Source organism: Netta rufina (assembly GCF_964035555.1).
Source record: "Netta rufina genome assembly, chromosome: 9".
In the NCBI taxonomy this organism is placed as follows: Eukaryota; Metazoa; Chordata; class Aves; order Anseriformes; family Anatidae; genus Netta; species Netta rufina.
In genome coordinates, this window is record NC_140132.1 from 547,789 (window position 1) to 567,088 (window position 19,300).

Here is a 19,300-nt window from a genome sequence, read left to right on the forward strand (position 1 = left end):
CTATATTCTCTGCTTCTGTCACAGGTCCAAGTTGATGATCATCTAAACAGCAGTTCTGGTAAAGGAAAGGACTCTTGGCCTAGTATGTACTCTGAAACATCTTGATTAACTGTATAAACATAAAATAATTATTGAGCTGAGGAGCCAAATGAATTCCCACTGTGTCTGTAACGGTTTTGTTTGAATTCAGGTTAACCAGTGCAGATTATATTGTGTGATTTCAGATAGGCATGTAACGTGGAAGTGAGTAGAGTGTGAAACATGAGTCATATAAAGCACAATTGCACAATAAATAGAAATAAATATTCTGCATGTATGTGTTAAACATAATGCAATCTAACTATTATTCTGCCAGCAGAAAGTATACATTCAGACAAGTCAGCAGCCTGTAACAGTGATAGCTCAGGAGGAGTGATTCCTGGATTTAGGGCTATAGGCTGTCCCCATTAATACTGGCTTGAGTTCCTCAAACCAGGAAAGTACAGGGGCAGACTAAGTTTGTCAAGCATTTTACTTAGGTTACCCTGAGAAGGAAAAGTGCTTAGGATACTTGTTTAAACTAACATCCTGTTGCATCTTATTTAACTTTGTGTTCTTTAAGATAGTAGGTGTTTGTTCTAAAGTACATATAACTAGTTCTTATTTTGGTATGGAATTAAAAACGATCAGTCTAAGGTTCACCCAAAATGGTAGTCGTACAGGGCTAGATCTCACTTCTTCCTGCTCTCTTGGCAAGGGGTAGGTTCTTTGGCCTTCTCCTTCCTCCCCATTGGTGGCCAGAGGCACAACAGACTTTTATTTAGTCTATGCCTCTTGCATGCTGGAGGTCAGAATAATTCAAAGTAGTTCAATGGGAGGCTGTGACTAGAAGGGCTTGATAACACTGACACTGCTGTGTGCCCCATACACAGGTTTCCAGCAAAATATTTTAAGCAAGCAGGTGGGCAGGGGGAGTGTGGGGCTCAGCAACTAGGTGTTTGTCAGCACTTGTGTTGACGGCAGCTGGATGGGTGAAGAAAATGGTGTGGCTGAGCTGCGGAGTAAGGCTAGCATCAACTAGCTCTTAGTCTGGGGCTCTGTGGGGTTGGCTGAATCGGCAGGATCTGGCTGTACACAGTAACCGTGCTGTGATCCAGAGGAGTTTGTTCTGCTGCTGCCCAGTTAGAGTTGCTAGATTTTATCTCTGGTTTTATGTGGTTTTTAATACCTATCACTTTGTGGGGGTTTTTGTTTGTTTGTTTTAGGAAATGCTAAACTAGGATCCACTATCCTTGGCAGCTGATGATCATTCTCCTACCCTTTAGAACATTTTTTTCCCCCCAATCTTATTTGTTGCCTATCAATCCAAGGTTGGTCTTCTATTCAAAGCACACCAGCTGCAATCCTTTCCTGCCTTTCCTGGAGTAGCTCAGCCAGATGTGCATACTCCTGCTTTTTCCCATGACACAGGTAGGCACAGGTGGCACCAACAGCTAGGATACAGAGTCTCTGAAACATGCAGGATTTGGCCTGAAGTGGTCAAAATCACCAACCAATCTTTTTTGCTCTATATTTCAATGCAATACAGTCATTTTTATCATTTGTGGTCACTACTGATTCTGCTGCTTTTTCTTCCTGGTGGTAAGTGAATCCTTTCAGTTAAATACTTAGTTATCACTTATACAAATGTGCTTTGTTTTTTCTACTGAACTATCTATTGTAGTATGGGATACTGGTGACCAAAGGGATCAGCAGGTGGTGAGGAAATGCCAGCTTAGCCCCTTCCCAAATACAAGATCATCTGTCCAGGAGGCAGTTACTTCTACAGTAGTCTTGCCATGGGTAAGGATCTGCAGATCTTTCAAGCAGCAGGAAAATACTGCTGTTTTTCCTATAGCAACTTTTAAGACGAACAACAATTTTGTGGCTGCATCCAGCAGGTGGCAAGCACAGCACACTGAATTATGTCTGAGAAAGAGTTACTTCTGGAACTGGAGGCTCCTGACTCAGTTTGACATACGTATATGTGTATATGAACAAAATGTTATACAGATGATGGCAAGCTCTGTTGGTCCCACATCAGCTTACTGAGTGCTAGGGCAGTGTTGCTGCTCTGGATGCTATTTATAATGCATGTGACTTATATTCTTTTTGAATGGCTGCCTCACATGCATGTGTAAGGATATAAGCTAAATAGAGAGTATTGTATGTGAGAACAATTTACCTGTCTCATTAAATGTCACATTCAGGTTTCAATTTTTTTTTTTTCTTTTTTAAATACTAGCTTTCAATTAAATAAACCTCCAAAGAAAGAGCATTTTCTAAATATAAAGCTTTAGAAGTTTTACTGAACTCGCAATATCTTGTGACATTTAAGTAGAAAATGGAAAATCCAGCCACTTGCTAGCTAAGCCACATTAAATATAAATATTGCAAATTCTTGAGGGTCATATATTTGCTTACATGACATGTAAAATTCTGGATTTTTTCTTTAGCTTTGTTATGTTGAAAAGCATTTATGAGTTCACGTATCTCTGAAGAAAATAAATGGGAGTGAATCAAGAGCAAATATGAAAAGGTTATATAAGGATATCATTAGCTGGAACTTCTTACAATGCTTAACGCCTTTTCCCCTTCATTTGTATGGAGAGTTTGAGCCAGACTTTTGTTCTGATTTATGTAGTATGCTCCTCATTCCAAGATCTGTTTTATATAAATGGAGAGTAATTAAGTAAAAGTCAATAATGAAGTTTGGTCTCCGTTGTTTAGTGATATGATTAAAAGCATTATTTGTTAAACTATAATATAATAATTGTCACACTTCTGCTTGTCAGTCTGAGTTTAAAAGTCCAGGAATTTGAAAAACAGAGTGGATTTCATTAGCTGGTACTTTTCTCTTAGAGTACTCTGGATATTTTACAAAAATAGTTTGAAAGTTTCTGATCTCCTTTGTCTCAGAACTCACGTTTCAAATAGTTTTTGACTTAATGACTAAAATTATGCAGTCAACCCACTCCATAAATAATTTTCTTCAGAGTCAGCATGGCATATTATTGAGAAAGGTGAGTAAACCCCATTCATGTGTCTGTGTGTGTATATATGTTACTACTATAAAAATACACACTGGGATAAAAACGCTTATGAAACAACATTTGAAATCTATAAGTAGGAGTATAAATCTAAAAATATATTTCTTCTATACTTAGTAAATAAACCTGCTTTTTATTGCATATATTATGAACTTTTGTTATTTTAAAATGAGAAATAGTAGCACAAATTAGAATGAGACCAGTTTCAAGGTCCTGAAATTTCCATTTGTGTTTAAAGTTGGGCCTGTAGATACAGCATATATTTGAAAAACAAGTTATAATATAACTCTGATATATAACTCATGTTTAAAAAAAAAAAAAAAGAAAAAGAAAAGAAAGAAAGCCAAGCCATTTAGCTCTCAACTCCTGGAACAAAACTTGGAATAGCTCATTTGTAAAACATGTCCTTCATAATTCATGTAACTTACAAAAGCTTTTCCTTTAAGTTCAGAGATCTTTTTAGGAGTAAAAGAAAAAAAACAACTACCTTTGTTTTGTAGTTCTGCGCAAATCGCAGGATGCTGACAAACTCTGGTGTGCCTGTCTGTCATATACATTGCTTTCAACAAAGATAAACAAAATGAAAATCAGGCAGTCCTCCACATACTCTAAAATAGAAGGCCACTGCTAAATCTTTTCAGTGTGATTTCTCTGAGGTGATTTAATGTTTCAGTAATGAGTAGTAAGCTGTGATGTTTGTGACTGCAGATGAATTTTGTCATTCTTGCTGCTTCGTTCACAAGGTTGTTCAAAAAGGTATATTATAAACCGCATCACTTGGTTTCGAGAGACCCAGCAGTCTTTTTAGTGGGCAAGTGGATATTTTCTGGTGGTCTGTAGGAAAGGGAGCTCATCTTCGTTGTTAGACTGGGATGTGTGCTGACGTTTGGTGGAATGTATTTTATTAGCTGAAGAAAGTATTTTTTAAAATTTTTTCCAAAGAAAACATAAAAAAAAGGATTCAAACAGTTGTTAAAGTAAGCAATGCAAATAGTGAAGGGCATAGCTGTATCCACAATATCAGTGATTTTGCAGTCTGTTATTACATGTAATTGAATTAATACATCAAGAAAAGTGAATACTTGATGAGGAATCCAGGAAAAGAAAAAGAAAAATACTATTGCCACAATCATCTTAAAGATATCATCATTTCTGGTCTTATTTCTTTGAATCTGATATGCCTTCTTTAGGGTCTTCCAAATTAAGGTGTAACTTGTTAATATGATTAGAAAAGGAATTAAAAATCCCAGCAAATTTTTGGATAAGCCTAGCCCAACCCGAAGTGTTGTATTATTGTTGTCATACCGAAAACCACAGACTGTCATGTTCAAGTTCTCAGCAAAGAATATATTACGGTGAATGATGACGGGCAAACTGGCCACACCAGCAAGAAGCCAGATGGCGATGCAAGTTATTCTGGCAACAAACATGGTACGCCGGATTCGTGACTTCACTGGATGTACTATGGCCAGGTAGCGGTCAATACTAAGGCATGTGAGTAGGAACACACTGGCGTACAAGTTGAAACTTATTCCTGCAGATGCTAGCTTGCATAAACAATTGCCGAATGGCCACTGGTACTCCATGGCCGTGTAGGCTGCCCAGAGTGGCAGAGTTATTAAAAAACACAAGTCAGCAAGTGCCAAGTTTAGCAGAAAGATGCTGGCCACTGTTTTCAGTTTCATGTAGCAGTAAATGACAATAACAACTAGGCTGTTCCCAAATATGCCTATGATGAAGATGATACTGTAAACAGTTGGAACCATAATGTAGATGTAACTGTGCCTTCCTGAAACGGGACAGTCGACGTAGATTCTTTTAAGGGTTTCTTCGGTAGGATAGTTTGGGACCATCTTGATCTCTTGTACACTTGTTTCAGGGAAACAATGTGAAGTTCACACCTACAGGGCAAAGGTAAAGAGGGAGGAAAAAGTAATTCATAAGGTATTTAGTTATTTTTTAAAATTTCAATTAAATATCAAGATTTTCTGTTTAACTAGAGATATAATTCAGTGTAATAAATTCAATTTCTGATTAATAAGTCATGGAAGAGTAAGAAATCAACTTTTCGTTAACAGACTGCTACCTATGGCTTTCAGTTGAAAACTGGATTATAGGCCCAATTGCTAATCAGTACACCTCCTGAAACACTTTTAATGGAAAGCAATGAAAATATTTTTTTTTTGCCCTCTTTATTTTTGTTCACAAATATACACAGTATGATCTACTTATGTTTTTTCTTTTTTTTTTTTTTCCATGGATGCATCTTATGGCTAATGCTACCAGTATTTCATACTTTTTCTTGATTTTTATAATTCCTGGGCCATATCCTGCTCCCATTTTCTGTGCAATCACAATTCCCTTCTAAAAACATGAGGATATGTTTCTCTTTCTAGATCTGAATAGAACAGAATAGAAAGTTCTAAATCTGAAAGTTGTGAACTTGCAGTTCATTCCCTGTGGGGTTCTACCCTAATACCACAGATATCAGCTGGCTTAATTACGAAGCATGTGTTTGTCTGGAACTTGCGTTGTCTGGATTCAGAAATTCATGCCACACAATTCTGTTGGATCATTTTTGTTTGGAATGCAGGCAGATGGAACCAGTAGACCCAAAATTAACCAAGTTTCCTTCACTTTGCTTTTCTTCTGATACGGCATGAAAGACCAGATTATTCATGACGGTCTTGATACAATGCCTATAGCAGGAGCTTTATCAGTGACTCTGTAGGGAGTTGGAAGTGAGCCATTGTTCACAAGTGCAGTATGTAACAGTTCAGTAGTTAAATAAATAAATCCCAAACCAATCCAAGGCAAACAGCATACTGATTCTCAGATCACAAAAAACAAGGGGAAATTTTTTTTTTGTATATCAGGTGTCATATGGGGGGCCAAGTTTAAATGTTTTCTATTTTAATGTAGACTTTGTGGAATAAAACAGAGGTAACAATGTTAGGAGTTCGGTGTACATTGTTAGATTATTTTTTAATGTAAATGAAAGCCAACAAACTTCTTTCAATTACTTAATAAATTTACAGTTCAAAATACAACTAGTTAATGAACATATGTTGTAACAGAGACTCAAAGTACCAAACGAATGTACAGTTATCTAGGTTATTTTTTTCCATAGATAGGTCCTATATCTCATGAGCAAAGTTATTCGGATATCTCAGAAACTACACTTAAGCATTAACATGTTGCATTAACAAAATAAATGAATACAGTTAGGTTTTTTTTGAATATAAAAAATTAGTTTTTTTTTCAACCAACCAACCTCCCCCAAAAAACTTTTTAAAGTTTTAATAGGAAAGTGAAGCATAGATTCACCTCAGCAAAGTCCACATAGGAAGCCTGTAGAAAAGTCGGGGACCAAACTCAGAACAGGGGTTGCAGTCTGTACCTTTTGAGCAAAGTATCCCTGTGGCTCTCACTTTATTATCTTTTAAGATTTTATATTATTGTTTATTATCATAACCATTATATTCATTATATTTCTATAATTTATAATTATAATTTTATATACAACTCACATATTATATATCAATATATTTAATATTAATATAAAATTAATATTATATGATGTTATATAATATATAAATATATATACTCAATATTATTTAGAAATATATTTTTATATTTATTATATTATTATATTATTATTGTTTCTGTCTTATTTTATGTTCTATTATTAGGTCTGCATTAGTTAGCCGATTCATTTCAATTAAGCTAACAGTGCAATTTCAAGATGTAGGTTCTTGCTAATTCTATCAGAATTGGAATATCTAGTTAACTGCAAGCAGTGACAAACCTTTTGTCAAGATACGCAGTGCAACACCTCCCAACATCTCCAATTCATTATGTGAATTTGTCTTGTTTCCTTGGTTGGTGAAGATGGCTCAATATGACATCAGCGATTTTAACCATGTTTAAGACATTAAAAAGTCAAGCAAATGCATCTCACGAAAACAAATGTGTGCCATTCTGATCATGTGTGGCGGTGTAATGCGTCCTGAGCTCAACTTCCTGCTTTCAAACTGCGCCAAATCTAGAGTAGTTGGTGTTTGCCTCTGTGGAATGTCATGCTGCCTGCAGGACAGGGAGAGACAACATAAAAAGTTTGCAAGATCAAGAAATTCTCATATCTCAACCCTTGGTTGTGGAAGTGCCCAGGAAGGTTTGACAATAACTGGTAGATTCCACAATGCAATATTTGCCTTGCTGCAAAGGTGCTGTGTGGTTTATTCACTATAGAAGCCTTTGCTCACTTATATTCCCATTGAGATAATGGCCAAAGTAAGCAGTAAGAAACCAAAGCGAAGTCTCTACCAAGAACATGAGCATTGCAAGCCAGACATGCGGTAAAGTAGACCAGGGCGCAGTTAAGGCTGAGCAAGAAATTTCTCCATGACTAGATTAGTGGTTATACACATTTTATACAAAGCAGGTATTTCTGTATGAGAAGTACTGATGTGTTTGAAAATGTTGCAACTGAAATTGTGCACATTGGTAATACCATTTAAAGCATCTGAAATGACCTGAGTTAATATAATGATAATTGGATCATTTGAAGGCTGATACACAAGGAGCTTTTTCCAAGAGGTTTGAATTGATGTGATTGTGAATTGTATGTCAACATCCATCTCAAACCATATTATCTGGTGAGCAGCAAATCCCGTTGTATGCTACTGTCCTGTGACCTTTTATCTACTTTTAATTACAATGATTATAAGAAGTCACTGATCGTGAACTGATTCAGACTGCTCTACCAACTATTATTTATCTTTCTGTTCATTGCTGCTTTTGGGTGAGCATGCATCTTAATGAAACTGTCTACTGAAACAAGGAATGCTGGGTCTGTGCAAGTTAAAAAGCACTCTGCCTGGTGAAAGATAAGATCACACTGACCATGGCTTTCTGTGAGAACTTGATCAGATATAAATAGGTACGCAGATGTCCCAAGTCAATTTTTAAACAAAAATTTGTTTTTCATACTTGCTTTGACAGACTAAGTAAACTCTGATTGACCAACCCTGCCACAGTTTAGCCACCCTGACATTAGGTAATGTGTTTTTTTCCTTCTGATGGTAGGTGGATTATTTGCTTTTCTTACAAATGAGAAGATACTTCTGTTTGAGGATGATGCATTCTAATTTTATATAAGATTATTACACAGGTAGAAGAGAGGCTGTGAAATGTTTGGAATCATACATTCAATATATTAACTATGTTCACTTCCTTCTTGTGCCATAAGCTTTTTTCCTTTATCTTGGGAGTTTAGCTCCCCTCCCCTTCCTAATTTCTTGCATTTTATTTTTCTAATTGTTGAGAAACTAATGATACCTCCCAAATGTCTCATCTCACTACATTTTTTATACCCAACAGAACAACCCCCTTTATCACCACTGCCTTAATACCAGTCCTATACCTACTTCAGACTCTCCCCTGCTTTCCTGGGGTTCTTGAGCACTACTACTGCTCACCTGGCAGTAAGATTATATTCCACAAATGCCCTGCATCAAATGGAGAAGGAGTCTGTTCAGAGGCAGAATTACTGTTTAACAAATATGGATTTAGAAGATAAATGAATATAAACGTACTGACTGCAGTTCCTGTCTGAGCAAATATTCTGGTAGAAAACCTGTGCTCATGCAATTATAAAACCATGCTCCAGAACTGAAGGAAGAAATACTCTTTGGGAGCCCCATGGCTGTTGTCACTCATATGCAGATTCCCAGTGGAATGGCAAAGCTGAGCTTGCTGCACTCCCTAGTCTAGTGGCTCCAAACCAGTCTCATAAGTGAAATCTGTTCACTGCAGCATATGCCTGTTGCCAGTCTGTTCCCAAGGTGACATGTAGCAGCTCAAGACAGAAATGTTTTTAATTTCTTTAATTTGGAGATGCCCTTATCCTGTGGTTTTGATGGTGTGCTAGAACAGCACTACATTCTCAGGTTTCTCAAAGTGAATGTTCCAGCCTCACTTTCACTGAAATTGTAAATATGAAAAAGTATTTTTAGTCCACAGTTGATATGTGAAATGAGGAGGGTGAGAGCAATGCAAACACTTGGGCAAACAAAGGCAAAGGCTGGTAATTCAAGCTAGTGTGGCCTTGCTGTGTGCATAGGCCTCCTGTCATCACTGCCTCTATCTTCCACAGAGGTCATCTGACTTCATGGTAAATGACAATAAATCAAAACATTACTGAAATGGAACTGCATTGGCAGTATAGAACTGGAACACTGCCAGTGCATTGGTTCACGAGCAACAAGAACAGAAAGCAAGCTTCAAAAGATTCTTATTAGTAACTGTCAAGTTGGCTGTTGCTTTTGCAATTTTGGATCAAAAGGTGGTTTGATATGAGAACAAGTAGAATTTACAGGACCTTGTAATTGGCTGTGCGTTTTCTTTGAATAGCTGTCCTATTCAGTCTTGCATAAAGGAACAATCAGTCTGAAATTGCTGTCAATTTTGTGGTGTTTGGTTTTGGTAATCTTCTGAGTCACAGTACTGTGTTTAACTTTTTGCTTCAGAGGAATGCTCTGAATATACAGTATTAGCTTTACAAATGTGTATTTTTATGACCTATGCTAATATATTTCCAAATAACTGTATTATACTCAATTATTACTCTCACTTATTCCATAAGTTAAGTGGAGCCTTATCCATATTCATGTGTTTCACAGGAGTGGGGCCCTGATCTGAAATAAATTTTAATTAACTTATGCTTGGCTTACCCTATGCTAACGTGCAGCAGTTAAACGTTTTCAGCAATTAATTATTTTAACTATTACAACTAAGAATCATGTAGAAGTGAGGTGTACTAGCGTTTTCTTGTCTTAAGGTGCAGTTTAAAAACTTACTAAAAATATTTATATTTTTTAATTCTGTAACCTATATGTGGATTCTTTGTATCTTCCCCTTGCAGGAGTTGGAGCTGGTCACCTTCATTCATGCTAGCTCTATAGAAATGGCAAATAAACTGCCTGTGATCTTTCTAGGATATAGTCCTACTGCATCAAAACTCTAAATTGGGTATTACTTATTTTGTGCTAGCAGAGGACTAGTTATTGCTGTCTCATAAACACAAACTATTTATGTACTCTGACCTTCTCTGTAAGAATTCTCTGTATTTGTTTCTTTGAGAATACTTCAAAAGTCTGTCCTTCTACGTTATGGCTTTCATAACTTATGCTGAAAAGAATAACATCTCTTCCATTTTCATAGGCTACTCTCATTATTTTCCCTTCACTTCCCAAGTAGCTTTCAACTCTGCAACTTTTTCCTCTGGAAACATCAATGCTTGAAGAATGACTGAACAGTGCAATTGGGCTTATTTTGAATGTTGTTTTTTTTTGAGTGGTTGGGGAAATGACACAGTTCAGCATGGTGATATTTAAATTGAAGTTGCATTTGAAGTTGCATTTGAAGTTGCAATTGAAGTTGCAATTGAAGTTGCATGAGTATAATAGGGAAACCAGGGGAAACCAGCTGATGTGATTTTTTTGGACTTCAGCAAGGCTTTTGACACGGTTTCCCATAGGATCCTACTGGACAAAATGTCCACCATACAGCTAAATAAAAACATCATACGATGGGTGAGCAATTGGCTAACGGGCAGGGCCCAAAGGGTTATGGTAAATGGGGCTGTGTCAGGCTGGCAGGCGGTCACCAGTGGGGTCCCTCAAGGCTCCATTTTAGGGCCGGTACTTTTCAATATTTTTATAAACGATCTGGATGTAGGAATAGAAGGTATGTTGAGCAAGTTTGCTGATGACACCAAACTTGGAGGAGTTGTGGACTCGAATGAGGGTGGAAAGGCCTTGCAGAGGGATCTGGATAGGTTGGAGAGCTGGGCGATCACCAACCGCATGAAGTTCAATAAGAGCAAGTGCTGGGTCCTGCACCTGGGACGGGGAAACCCTGGCTGCACGTACAGACTGGGCGATGAGACGCTGGAGAGCAGCCTAGAAGAGAGGGATCTGGGGGTCGTGGTAGACAGCAAGTTGAATATGAGCCAGCAGTGTGCCCTGGCAGCCAGGAGGGCCAACCGTGTCCTGGGGTGCATCAAGCACGGCATCACTAGTAGGTCAAGGGAGGTGATTGTCCCGCTCTACTCTGCGCTGGTGCGGCCTCACCTCGAGTACTGTGTGCAGTTCTGGGCACCACAGTATAAAAAGGACATGAAACTGTTGGAGAGTGTCCAGAGGAGGGCTACGAAGATGGTGAAAGGCCTGGAGGGGAAGACGTACGAAGAACGGCTGAGGTCACTGGGCCTGTTCAGCCTGGAGAAGAGGAGGCTGAGGGGAGACCTCATCACAGTCTACAACTTCCTCGTAAGGGGGTGTCGAGAGGCAGGAGACCTTTTCTCCATTAACACCAGTGACAGGACCCGCGGGAACGGGGTTAAGCTGAGGCAGGGGAAATTTAGGCTTGACATCAGGAGGGGGTTCTTCACAGAGAGGGTGGTTGCACACTGGAACAGGCTCCCCAGGGAAGTGGTCACTGCACTGAGCCTGTCTGAATTTAAGAAGAGATTGGACTGTGCACTTAGTCACATGGTCTGAACTTTTGGGTAGACCTGTGCGGTGTCAAGAGTTGGACTTGATGATCCTTAAGGGTCCCTTCCAACTCAGGATATTCTATGATTCTATGATTAATATATATTTCCACCACTAGAGGTCTGTATTTCCTATTTAAAAATAGGATTATTATTTCATAATGAAATGTCATCACTTTCCCCAGTATCACTTTCCTTCAAGATTATTTCTTTAAAATGCAATGTAAGACAAAATACCCATCATAAACATCTGCATTTATGTAAAGTATAATGTACCAGTGTGAGCCATTTTAAATTTATTTTACTATCTACTTGCTTATGTCTAATTTCCTTTATGCTGGTATGCTTCCGTTTTTTCAGACCTTGACTCTGATTTATGCACTAGTAAGTTATGGAGCAAGGTCCTGATGCTTGAGTTTTTCAGATATATGCAGCTTAAACTCTAAAGGGTTTAAGCCAAAATAAGAAAAAATATGTTTACAGGGAGAGTGGATATATAGTTTACCTAAACAGTGTAGATTTTAAAAAAGTGTCACATACTCAAAGATAATTTTTAAACTCTACCTGTTATTAAACATGCAACTCTTTTTTTTTTTTTTTTTTCCCCTCAAGTATCACACAGGTTATTATTTAAAGTAATTCTAAGTTAACTTGACTCCAATATGTATTTTCCTATTTAGTGGAAGATGTTTTTATTGATGAAAATGCTGCTTTAGAACTACTTTTAATTTTAGATGAAATGGCAATGTGAGTCTACAGTTTGGTGATTTTTAGACCTTCTGTAGTATATATTTAAGAAATTGTAAGCAATGTCACAATTTGAAAACGTATCTTTCTCCCCAGCCATACATACACGCAGACTTTCTGTTTTTTGCTATACAGCTGGGCATGTTTTTACACCTTTGGACACTCAGGATGTGATGATGGTTCTGCTTCAAATGATTTATTTAGCTAACCAGTCCTCTAATGCTGGCAAATATATTTTGATCCAGATAGAGAAGAAAGGTTATTAGTGTTGTGATGACATATTTATTTTATTGAAACTAGTAGATGAGCAAAGAAGAACTGAAAAGTTTATATTAACTGTATTATCTTGTGCCAGATAAGTAGAAATACTCAGTGTCTTGTTCTATATTCATGTGCAATGGGTTATACAGTGTCAGGGAACTTAAGGGATGTTTGGAAAAAACATTGTACAAGCCTATGAGGGTTATATCTTGAAGTTTCTAAAAGCAGAAACATCTAGAGAGAATTAAAGTGATACACAGAGCCAGATTTAAAATGCATAATTAATGAAAATAATCTTTCAGTTGCACATTTTAGCACTGAGTGTTAGAAATGCATGTGGCAAACAGTGTTATAGGTGAAATGCCACCTCTAAAACACCAGTTTATGTCACTGTGGAGTTATGAATAAAAAACTTCTGATTACTTTTTTTCTTTGTAGACATTTTCCTGCAGTTACACTATTTGAAGACAATACTTAGCTGTAGAAAGTAAGCTGTTCTTCAGCATGTAGAACCCATGAAATTCTTTAAGACCTCAATTAATTGGGGTTCCATTCCCACCATGCTGGTAATTGAGTTACCGAGAGCACCTCCAGACCACTTCTGCTTAGAAAGAGAACAACTTGGAGTGGCTTTCAGTTATCCTAGTCATCTGCAGGAGACTGGCTCAGCACCAAGGCCAGTCTTGTTATTGCAGCCTCTGTTCTCAGGGGGTACTGAAGGTCTTCTGTTAATCCCCAAGATTTTGGAGAGAGTTGAGAAAGCTGTCCTATCCTGCTAGGAGTGGAAGAGATCTGCACTAGTTTTTGGATACTCTGACCCAGTTAAGCTTGTTAAAATTGAAAGTCTAGATGCAAAGCCCATGGGTGTAAGGGGAAACTTGCTGAAAGAAGCAGGCAAATGGATCGTGCCTTGAATGAAGAGCAATCCAAGTGCTAGAAAACTCTTTTAAACAGAAAAATGTTGGCTTCAGAAAAGCAATATCTCTATTAAAGCTTAGTACTATTACTGAATGCTTAATAATACTACGATGTAATACATGAGAAACTTTCTGCATGCTCTTTCCAACAACATACAGTTTAATAATATCACAGTTAGAATTCCATCTGCTGATGGAGCAGTGAAAGATTGGACAAGTTTTTGCCTGTACTTTTGTAGTACTTGCAGAGTTCAGGAACATTGGAAATACTTATTTATGCTACTTAGCTCTTTGGCCAAAGTTAATGCTACCTATTCCCTCCATCTCTTTTTTTTTTTTTTTTCCCCAGAAGTTGGGAAGTTGATATATATATTTCTATGAAAATTTATTCACAGATGTTACTGTCAAGGAAGGATTGCTTAACCTCACTAGTTTCTCAACCTCATTAGAGTTTAGTGGTTTAGTAAGTGCTGGCGTGGCAATGGTTAGGTTATTTTGTACAAAAGTTTGTTGACTGATCCACAGATCACTCATTATGGCTAGCCAAAAGTAAACTGTCAGGAAGTATTTTAGTTTATATTTTTCATTTTCCACATCTTCTAGGTACATGCTTAGCAGTAAACATTTTCTGGGAGCTTTTTCCTGTAAACACACATAATTTAGTTCACTGTTAAGTGGAGGAAAACCATCCTTGGGTTTAATAAATGCAGAACTGGATTCGACAACACTGAAAGACTAACAATGCTCAACATGCAGTTTATTCATCTAATCTCTTGAAGAATATTGATCTGGTGGTGGCGTAATAAATCACTGTTTCTGGTGTGACTGTGTACCTCTGGGTATCTTAAAATTTTTCATGTAATTTTCTGGTCTCTTTCTTCTTTATTCATCTTCAATATATTCATCATCAATATAGCAAACTCTATTTCATTCTTTGAACAAGACTGTAAGAGTGTGTTTAAAACTCTCTGGTGTTTAGTATGTCATTAGGTATTATATATCCTTAGGAGATGTAAATATAAAATTATCCATGCAGCAGTAACTTAAAACTTTAGTTTTTAACTTTAGTTTTAAACTTTTTAGTTTTAATTTATTTTTTTTTAAATAAATAAACTGATAAAGTGAAATAAACGTCTACCTTAAGAGTTCTAGTTCAGTACTTAAACTAAACATCAAAAGGTTAAGCTTCAGAAAAAATGCCTGAAAGGTGAATCTCTAAATGATATCCCCATGTCCCATGGGACAGACACTTGTTCTGTCTTGATATAAATGAAGATCTTTTCTCATGTAGGTTACTAAACCTGTAGCTGAATTTCTTTTTAAATATAAGAAATTCACTGTTAAAACAGAAGGTAGTCATTCTTCTGGTTTATACCACAGGGTAAAGAATTGCCTCTTTGTCTAATAAACACCAAAGACAATTGGATATATTGGCTCTTTGAAATGAGGGTATTACCTATCATTATCAATCAGCATGGAGTTTTGCACCTCTGTTCTAGCCATTAGCTTTATCAGAAAGGAAGAGTAGTGCCCCCCTAAGAGAGAAAAATGATCTGTGAGTATTAGGCTAACCTAAAGGCTGTTTATCAGGGTCCTATCAGTTCCTCCCTTTTTTAACCATTTACTGCATAGTGCCCAAAAAGGAAATACTAGAACTTCTACAGTTTTCAATATCAACATGAAAAGATTTTTTTGAAGGGCAACATAACATAAGGTACTGTTTTATTATAAACATACAGCTAACTGTACATTCATAATTTCAAATCTGATGCCTCATTATGCAGTATCTTTAGGGTATTTTTGAAGTACCCAAAAGAGTCCATAGTTAAGAAGAATGAAGCCATCAAGTCCCAGAACGAATAAAAGTGATATTAGTTTGAACTGTGAAAGGTTACGTACTGAACGGTTACTTTCTCCAAATGATAGTAAATGAGTGGATTAACTCATTTCCTTTATTGCAGCTGGAATTGCCTATATAAAATATAGTGTGCCCCATGTGATTATTTTTAATAAAAGACGGAAATCAAATTCAGGTTTGCCAAGAGCAAGTGAAATCATTTGACGAATTTTAAGTTACTATTCTGATAGCTTAGTTCCACAGAATAAGTTTTAAAGTATTTTTTAATTGCATAGCAGTACATGTCCTACGCAAATGTAGCTTCTGGACACCTAAACACACACCTGAAATTTCTGTTAGCACATCATTTCCACGGAGAATGAACTATAAACTGCTATGGTGAACTCCTCCAATCTGAGGAGTAAGGGAGCTTATATTAATTCTGGCCTACATCCAGATCTGTATTTCAGCCTGATGTTAAAAAGGCTAAGTAGAAACAGGGTGGTGGGAAAACTTACTGAAGTAAAAGGCACTGCTGAAAACCCTTATTATGCCCTCTTCTAACAGAACAGAGACCAGGTATCACACGGGAGATACCTCACCTGTTTTCAAATCACACATAAAATCATGATTGGACTTACTGGGTATTTAATACACCTGTTTCTGTCTTAAAAGCTATGGGGTACTCTTCACTCAAGATTGTGGGTACCTTCATCAGGTACAGCATTAACTACCACTCTTCCTTTCCACCTTGCAGCAGAAATACTGTGGTGGTTCAGAGCACAAAGGGCTTAATAAGGTGCTACAAGACATTTTCCATGCTCTTGGGTGTATCATCAGCCTCTGGTTGTTCTTATTTCTTGCTAGAGTGAATGTCTTTGTGCATCCAACACTGAAAGACTTCTTAGTTTCACTGTCAAGATCTTAGTATCTGCAAATGGTTTCACCAGTCCTTTAGAACATAGCTATCACCTGGAGGGTGGTCTTTCTGGGGGAAATAAAGACCACTTCCACAAACTGCTCTGAATGTAAGATAAGAGCCCTTCTTTCTACCGCTGTTCAAGGATGAGACAATGTTTTGAGCAGCACAGAGAGATATCTAGCTTGATGATCAGCTCTTTTAAAAAATATTCACACGTATAAAGACAATGGTTTCAACTTGCAGGTCCCAACTGTTCCGTGAATTGCCAAGACCAGAACTGAATCTGACAGGAAGAAATGGTACTTGCACGGCTGCCTTTGTGGTACTGAAGGTCTTTAGCTATTTGTGTTCAATTTGAAATGCAATACCACTGAAAAGGCATGAATACAATTATCAAGCTGAGGTTGCCTCAAATGCTCAAGTAAAGGCAAGTTTTCTGGATTTCTCTTCTCATTTGCATGATCTTATTCTGTGTTTTTTTTTTTTTTGTTTTTTGTTTTTTTTTTTTAACCACTTGACATGTTTGTACTTCAGTCACTTGCTCTTCCTCTGGTTTCACTGAGGCAACTTGTGTTGTACTAGTAGTGGGGCTAGTCTTTTGATGGCATACTGCAAATGTTTTATCTTTGCAACTTCTTGAAAACAGGAAAATGCGGAGTCTACACAATCCTATGTAGATAAAGATCCTGTGACAGAAATAACGCATTTCTGTTATCTAAAACAATTAACAGATGATGCATTAGAGTTCTGTAAGCCTGCTGCTTACTTTTGCTAACTGGTGGGTTAGCTTAAATCATATGCATAGTAACTATGTGATTTTCTACAAAATTCCTGAAACTCAGTCAAACTTTGGGAAACTCTTACTGGTGTCACTACTCATGAAGTTGGGCAAATGCTGAAAATCTCATATGTAAAATATTGCTCTTTTGGTGTTGTGTGAAGGACTTTTCAAAAAAGCGTGTTTTTTAGGGACACTGACAATACAGAAAATGCAGATGGAAATGTTTTGTATGTTGAAAGGAAAGAAGGGGGGGACCTTTCCTAAGGTGTTCAAACACAAAGGGTTGAATGGACCAGATATATCAATATTGGTAGGAAAAGAGGTAGCTCTTCATTTGTTAAAACACCCAAGGAAAATTCACAGAATATAGAAATTGATTTTATACAGCAGAAAGGGGTGAGAAGTTAGGAACCTCAGGAGTGCTACATAAATCTTTCTTTTTGTGAGTCAAATGAAATCTTTGCCACTTTAGAGGTTATTTGCATTCTGGGATTTATCTTTTTGATGATCACAGTTATGGTGATGCTTTGGAGCCTTGAGAGTAACAGCTACTCACACAGACTAAGGCTCGTTGAATTGAAACCAAAAATATTAGTGTCTCATGGAGATTTCTTGCTCACAAACTATTATTCCCAAACTGACTCCAGGACATGAAGAGGGTACATGTATGCATGGGTTCTTCCTAACAGTTTTTGCTGCATATAAACCTTAACACTTTAAAGTCTAAAATATTAGAAATGCGCATCATTTAACATGGCTGTTAGCCAGAGCAATTTCTGCAACAATTAATATTTTTTTTTCTCAGGAATACAATATTACTCCCAAACATGGGCTGTGAGAAAGTAACAGCTATGCAGGTCTCTTCCAGACTCCCCTGCCCCCCACACTGAAGACTTTCTACATCTTCAGCTTTTATTAATTGACATGAGTCAATGACAAGGTAAATGGTTATGTCTTTTAATGGTTATATCTTTTAGTTTATTAAGCCTAGTTGTACTGCTAGGTAACTTGTGTGAAATGAAATATACATGTAGTATGTGGTGAAACCCTGGACTCTTCTGATTTTGGTTCAAGGGAGAAAAAAAAAAAAGGTGGTAAATGATAAAACGTCTCTTAAATTCTGCAAAGAATGATAAAATAACAATGGCATGGGTCATCACATGATGGAAGACAAGTATTACTAAATGGAAGCTGAAAAAAAAAAAGCAGTATAGCCAGATTAGGAATGGCTATAAGAGGGGTATTATGGTCTACTCTGTGAAAGTCTGGGTACTACTGACTGAGGTAATTAAGTGTATACTTACCAGCACATGGGCAAAAATAAGTAAAATTTGCTGAGTTCAAACTAGTGGTGGTTGATAATTTAGCAGAAAATTAGAATTCATGCATCTAAATTAAAAATAATATTCTAAAATGTCTAATGCACGAGTGACATACTGACAGTGATTGCATCTTGCTGTGGGCATCTTCTCTGTCATTGGCAGAGATCACATTAGAGAACAGAATAGAAAGGCAGAGCTGCAGTTGTTTCCTTGTAAAGTAAGTGGTCTTTCTAGGAGAAAAGTTGTTTTTTCTTTCTTTTATTTTCTTTTTTAATCAAGGTGCAAGGTTTCAGATCTCTAGTTTTATTTACTGTGAAGGAAGCAGCTCAAAATCAGTGGTGTTACTAGTACAAAACTACTGAAAGGGATATTCTAATTAGGTTTCTGTTGTTTTCTATAGATGTTTGCAGGAGGAAAGGCAGGGGACACAGCTAATAACTTCGTAGACAACGATGGGTGATGGGGCTTCTTTGTGGAATTATAGGTTAGTGCAAGTAGAGGCTTCCCTGGTAGTCCCTCTCCCACTGTCATGTTCTGCTAAACTAGAAGACGAAGAGGTAAAAGTTAACACTATATATGTAACTCAAGCTCCTGAACAGTTTTCTTTAGTTAAAAGTGAGATATTAAATATGAGCAGTAAACTCTGCAAGATACTCTTTTTGGTACCAGGAACTGGTATAAAGAACAGCCTTTCTGTATGTACTTTTAAAACAGTAAGAAAGGTGCATAAATTTGCTCCAACTTGTGTGGCACATTGATAACGTTCTAACATGCATGGAAATATCTAATGTGTGTGAGGCTTCACCTGTACATTCAGGAGGACTTTTTCCTGCCATGAACTAAGTCACCAAAATGGGCCATGAGGCACCTAAGAGCTCTACAAGTTTA

General features: G+C 37.2%; 1 protein-coding gene across 1 annotated transcript; it reads right to left on the minus strand.

The window, feature by feature from the left end:
• Positions 1-3,841: 3,841 nt before the first annotated feature.
• AGTR1 (angiotensin II receptor type 1) lies at positions 3,842-7,035 on the minus strand (the record flags this gene model as incomplete). The annotated part of the gene is made up of 2 exons (XM_084292094.1): positions 6,877-7,035; positions 3,842-4,969 (listed from the first exon to the last, which is right to left on the minus strand). The coding sequence occupies exon 2, from the start codon at positions 4,919-4,921 to the stop codon at positions 3,842-3,844; it is 1,080 nt and encodes a 359-aa protein (XP_084148220.1). The 5' UTR covers positions 4,922-4,969; positions 6,877-7,035.
• Positions 7,036-19,300: the final 12,265 nt, after the last annotated feature.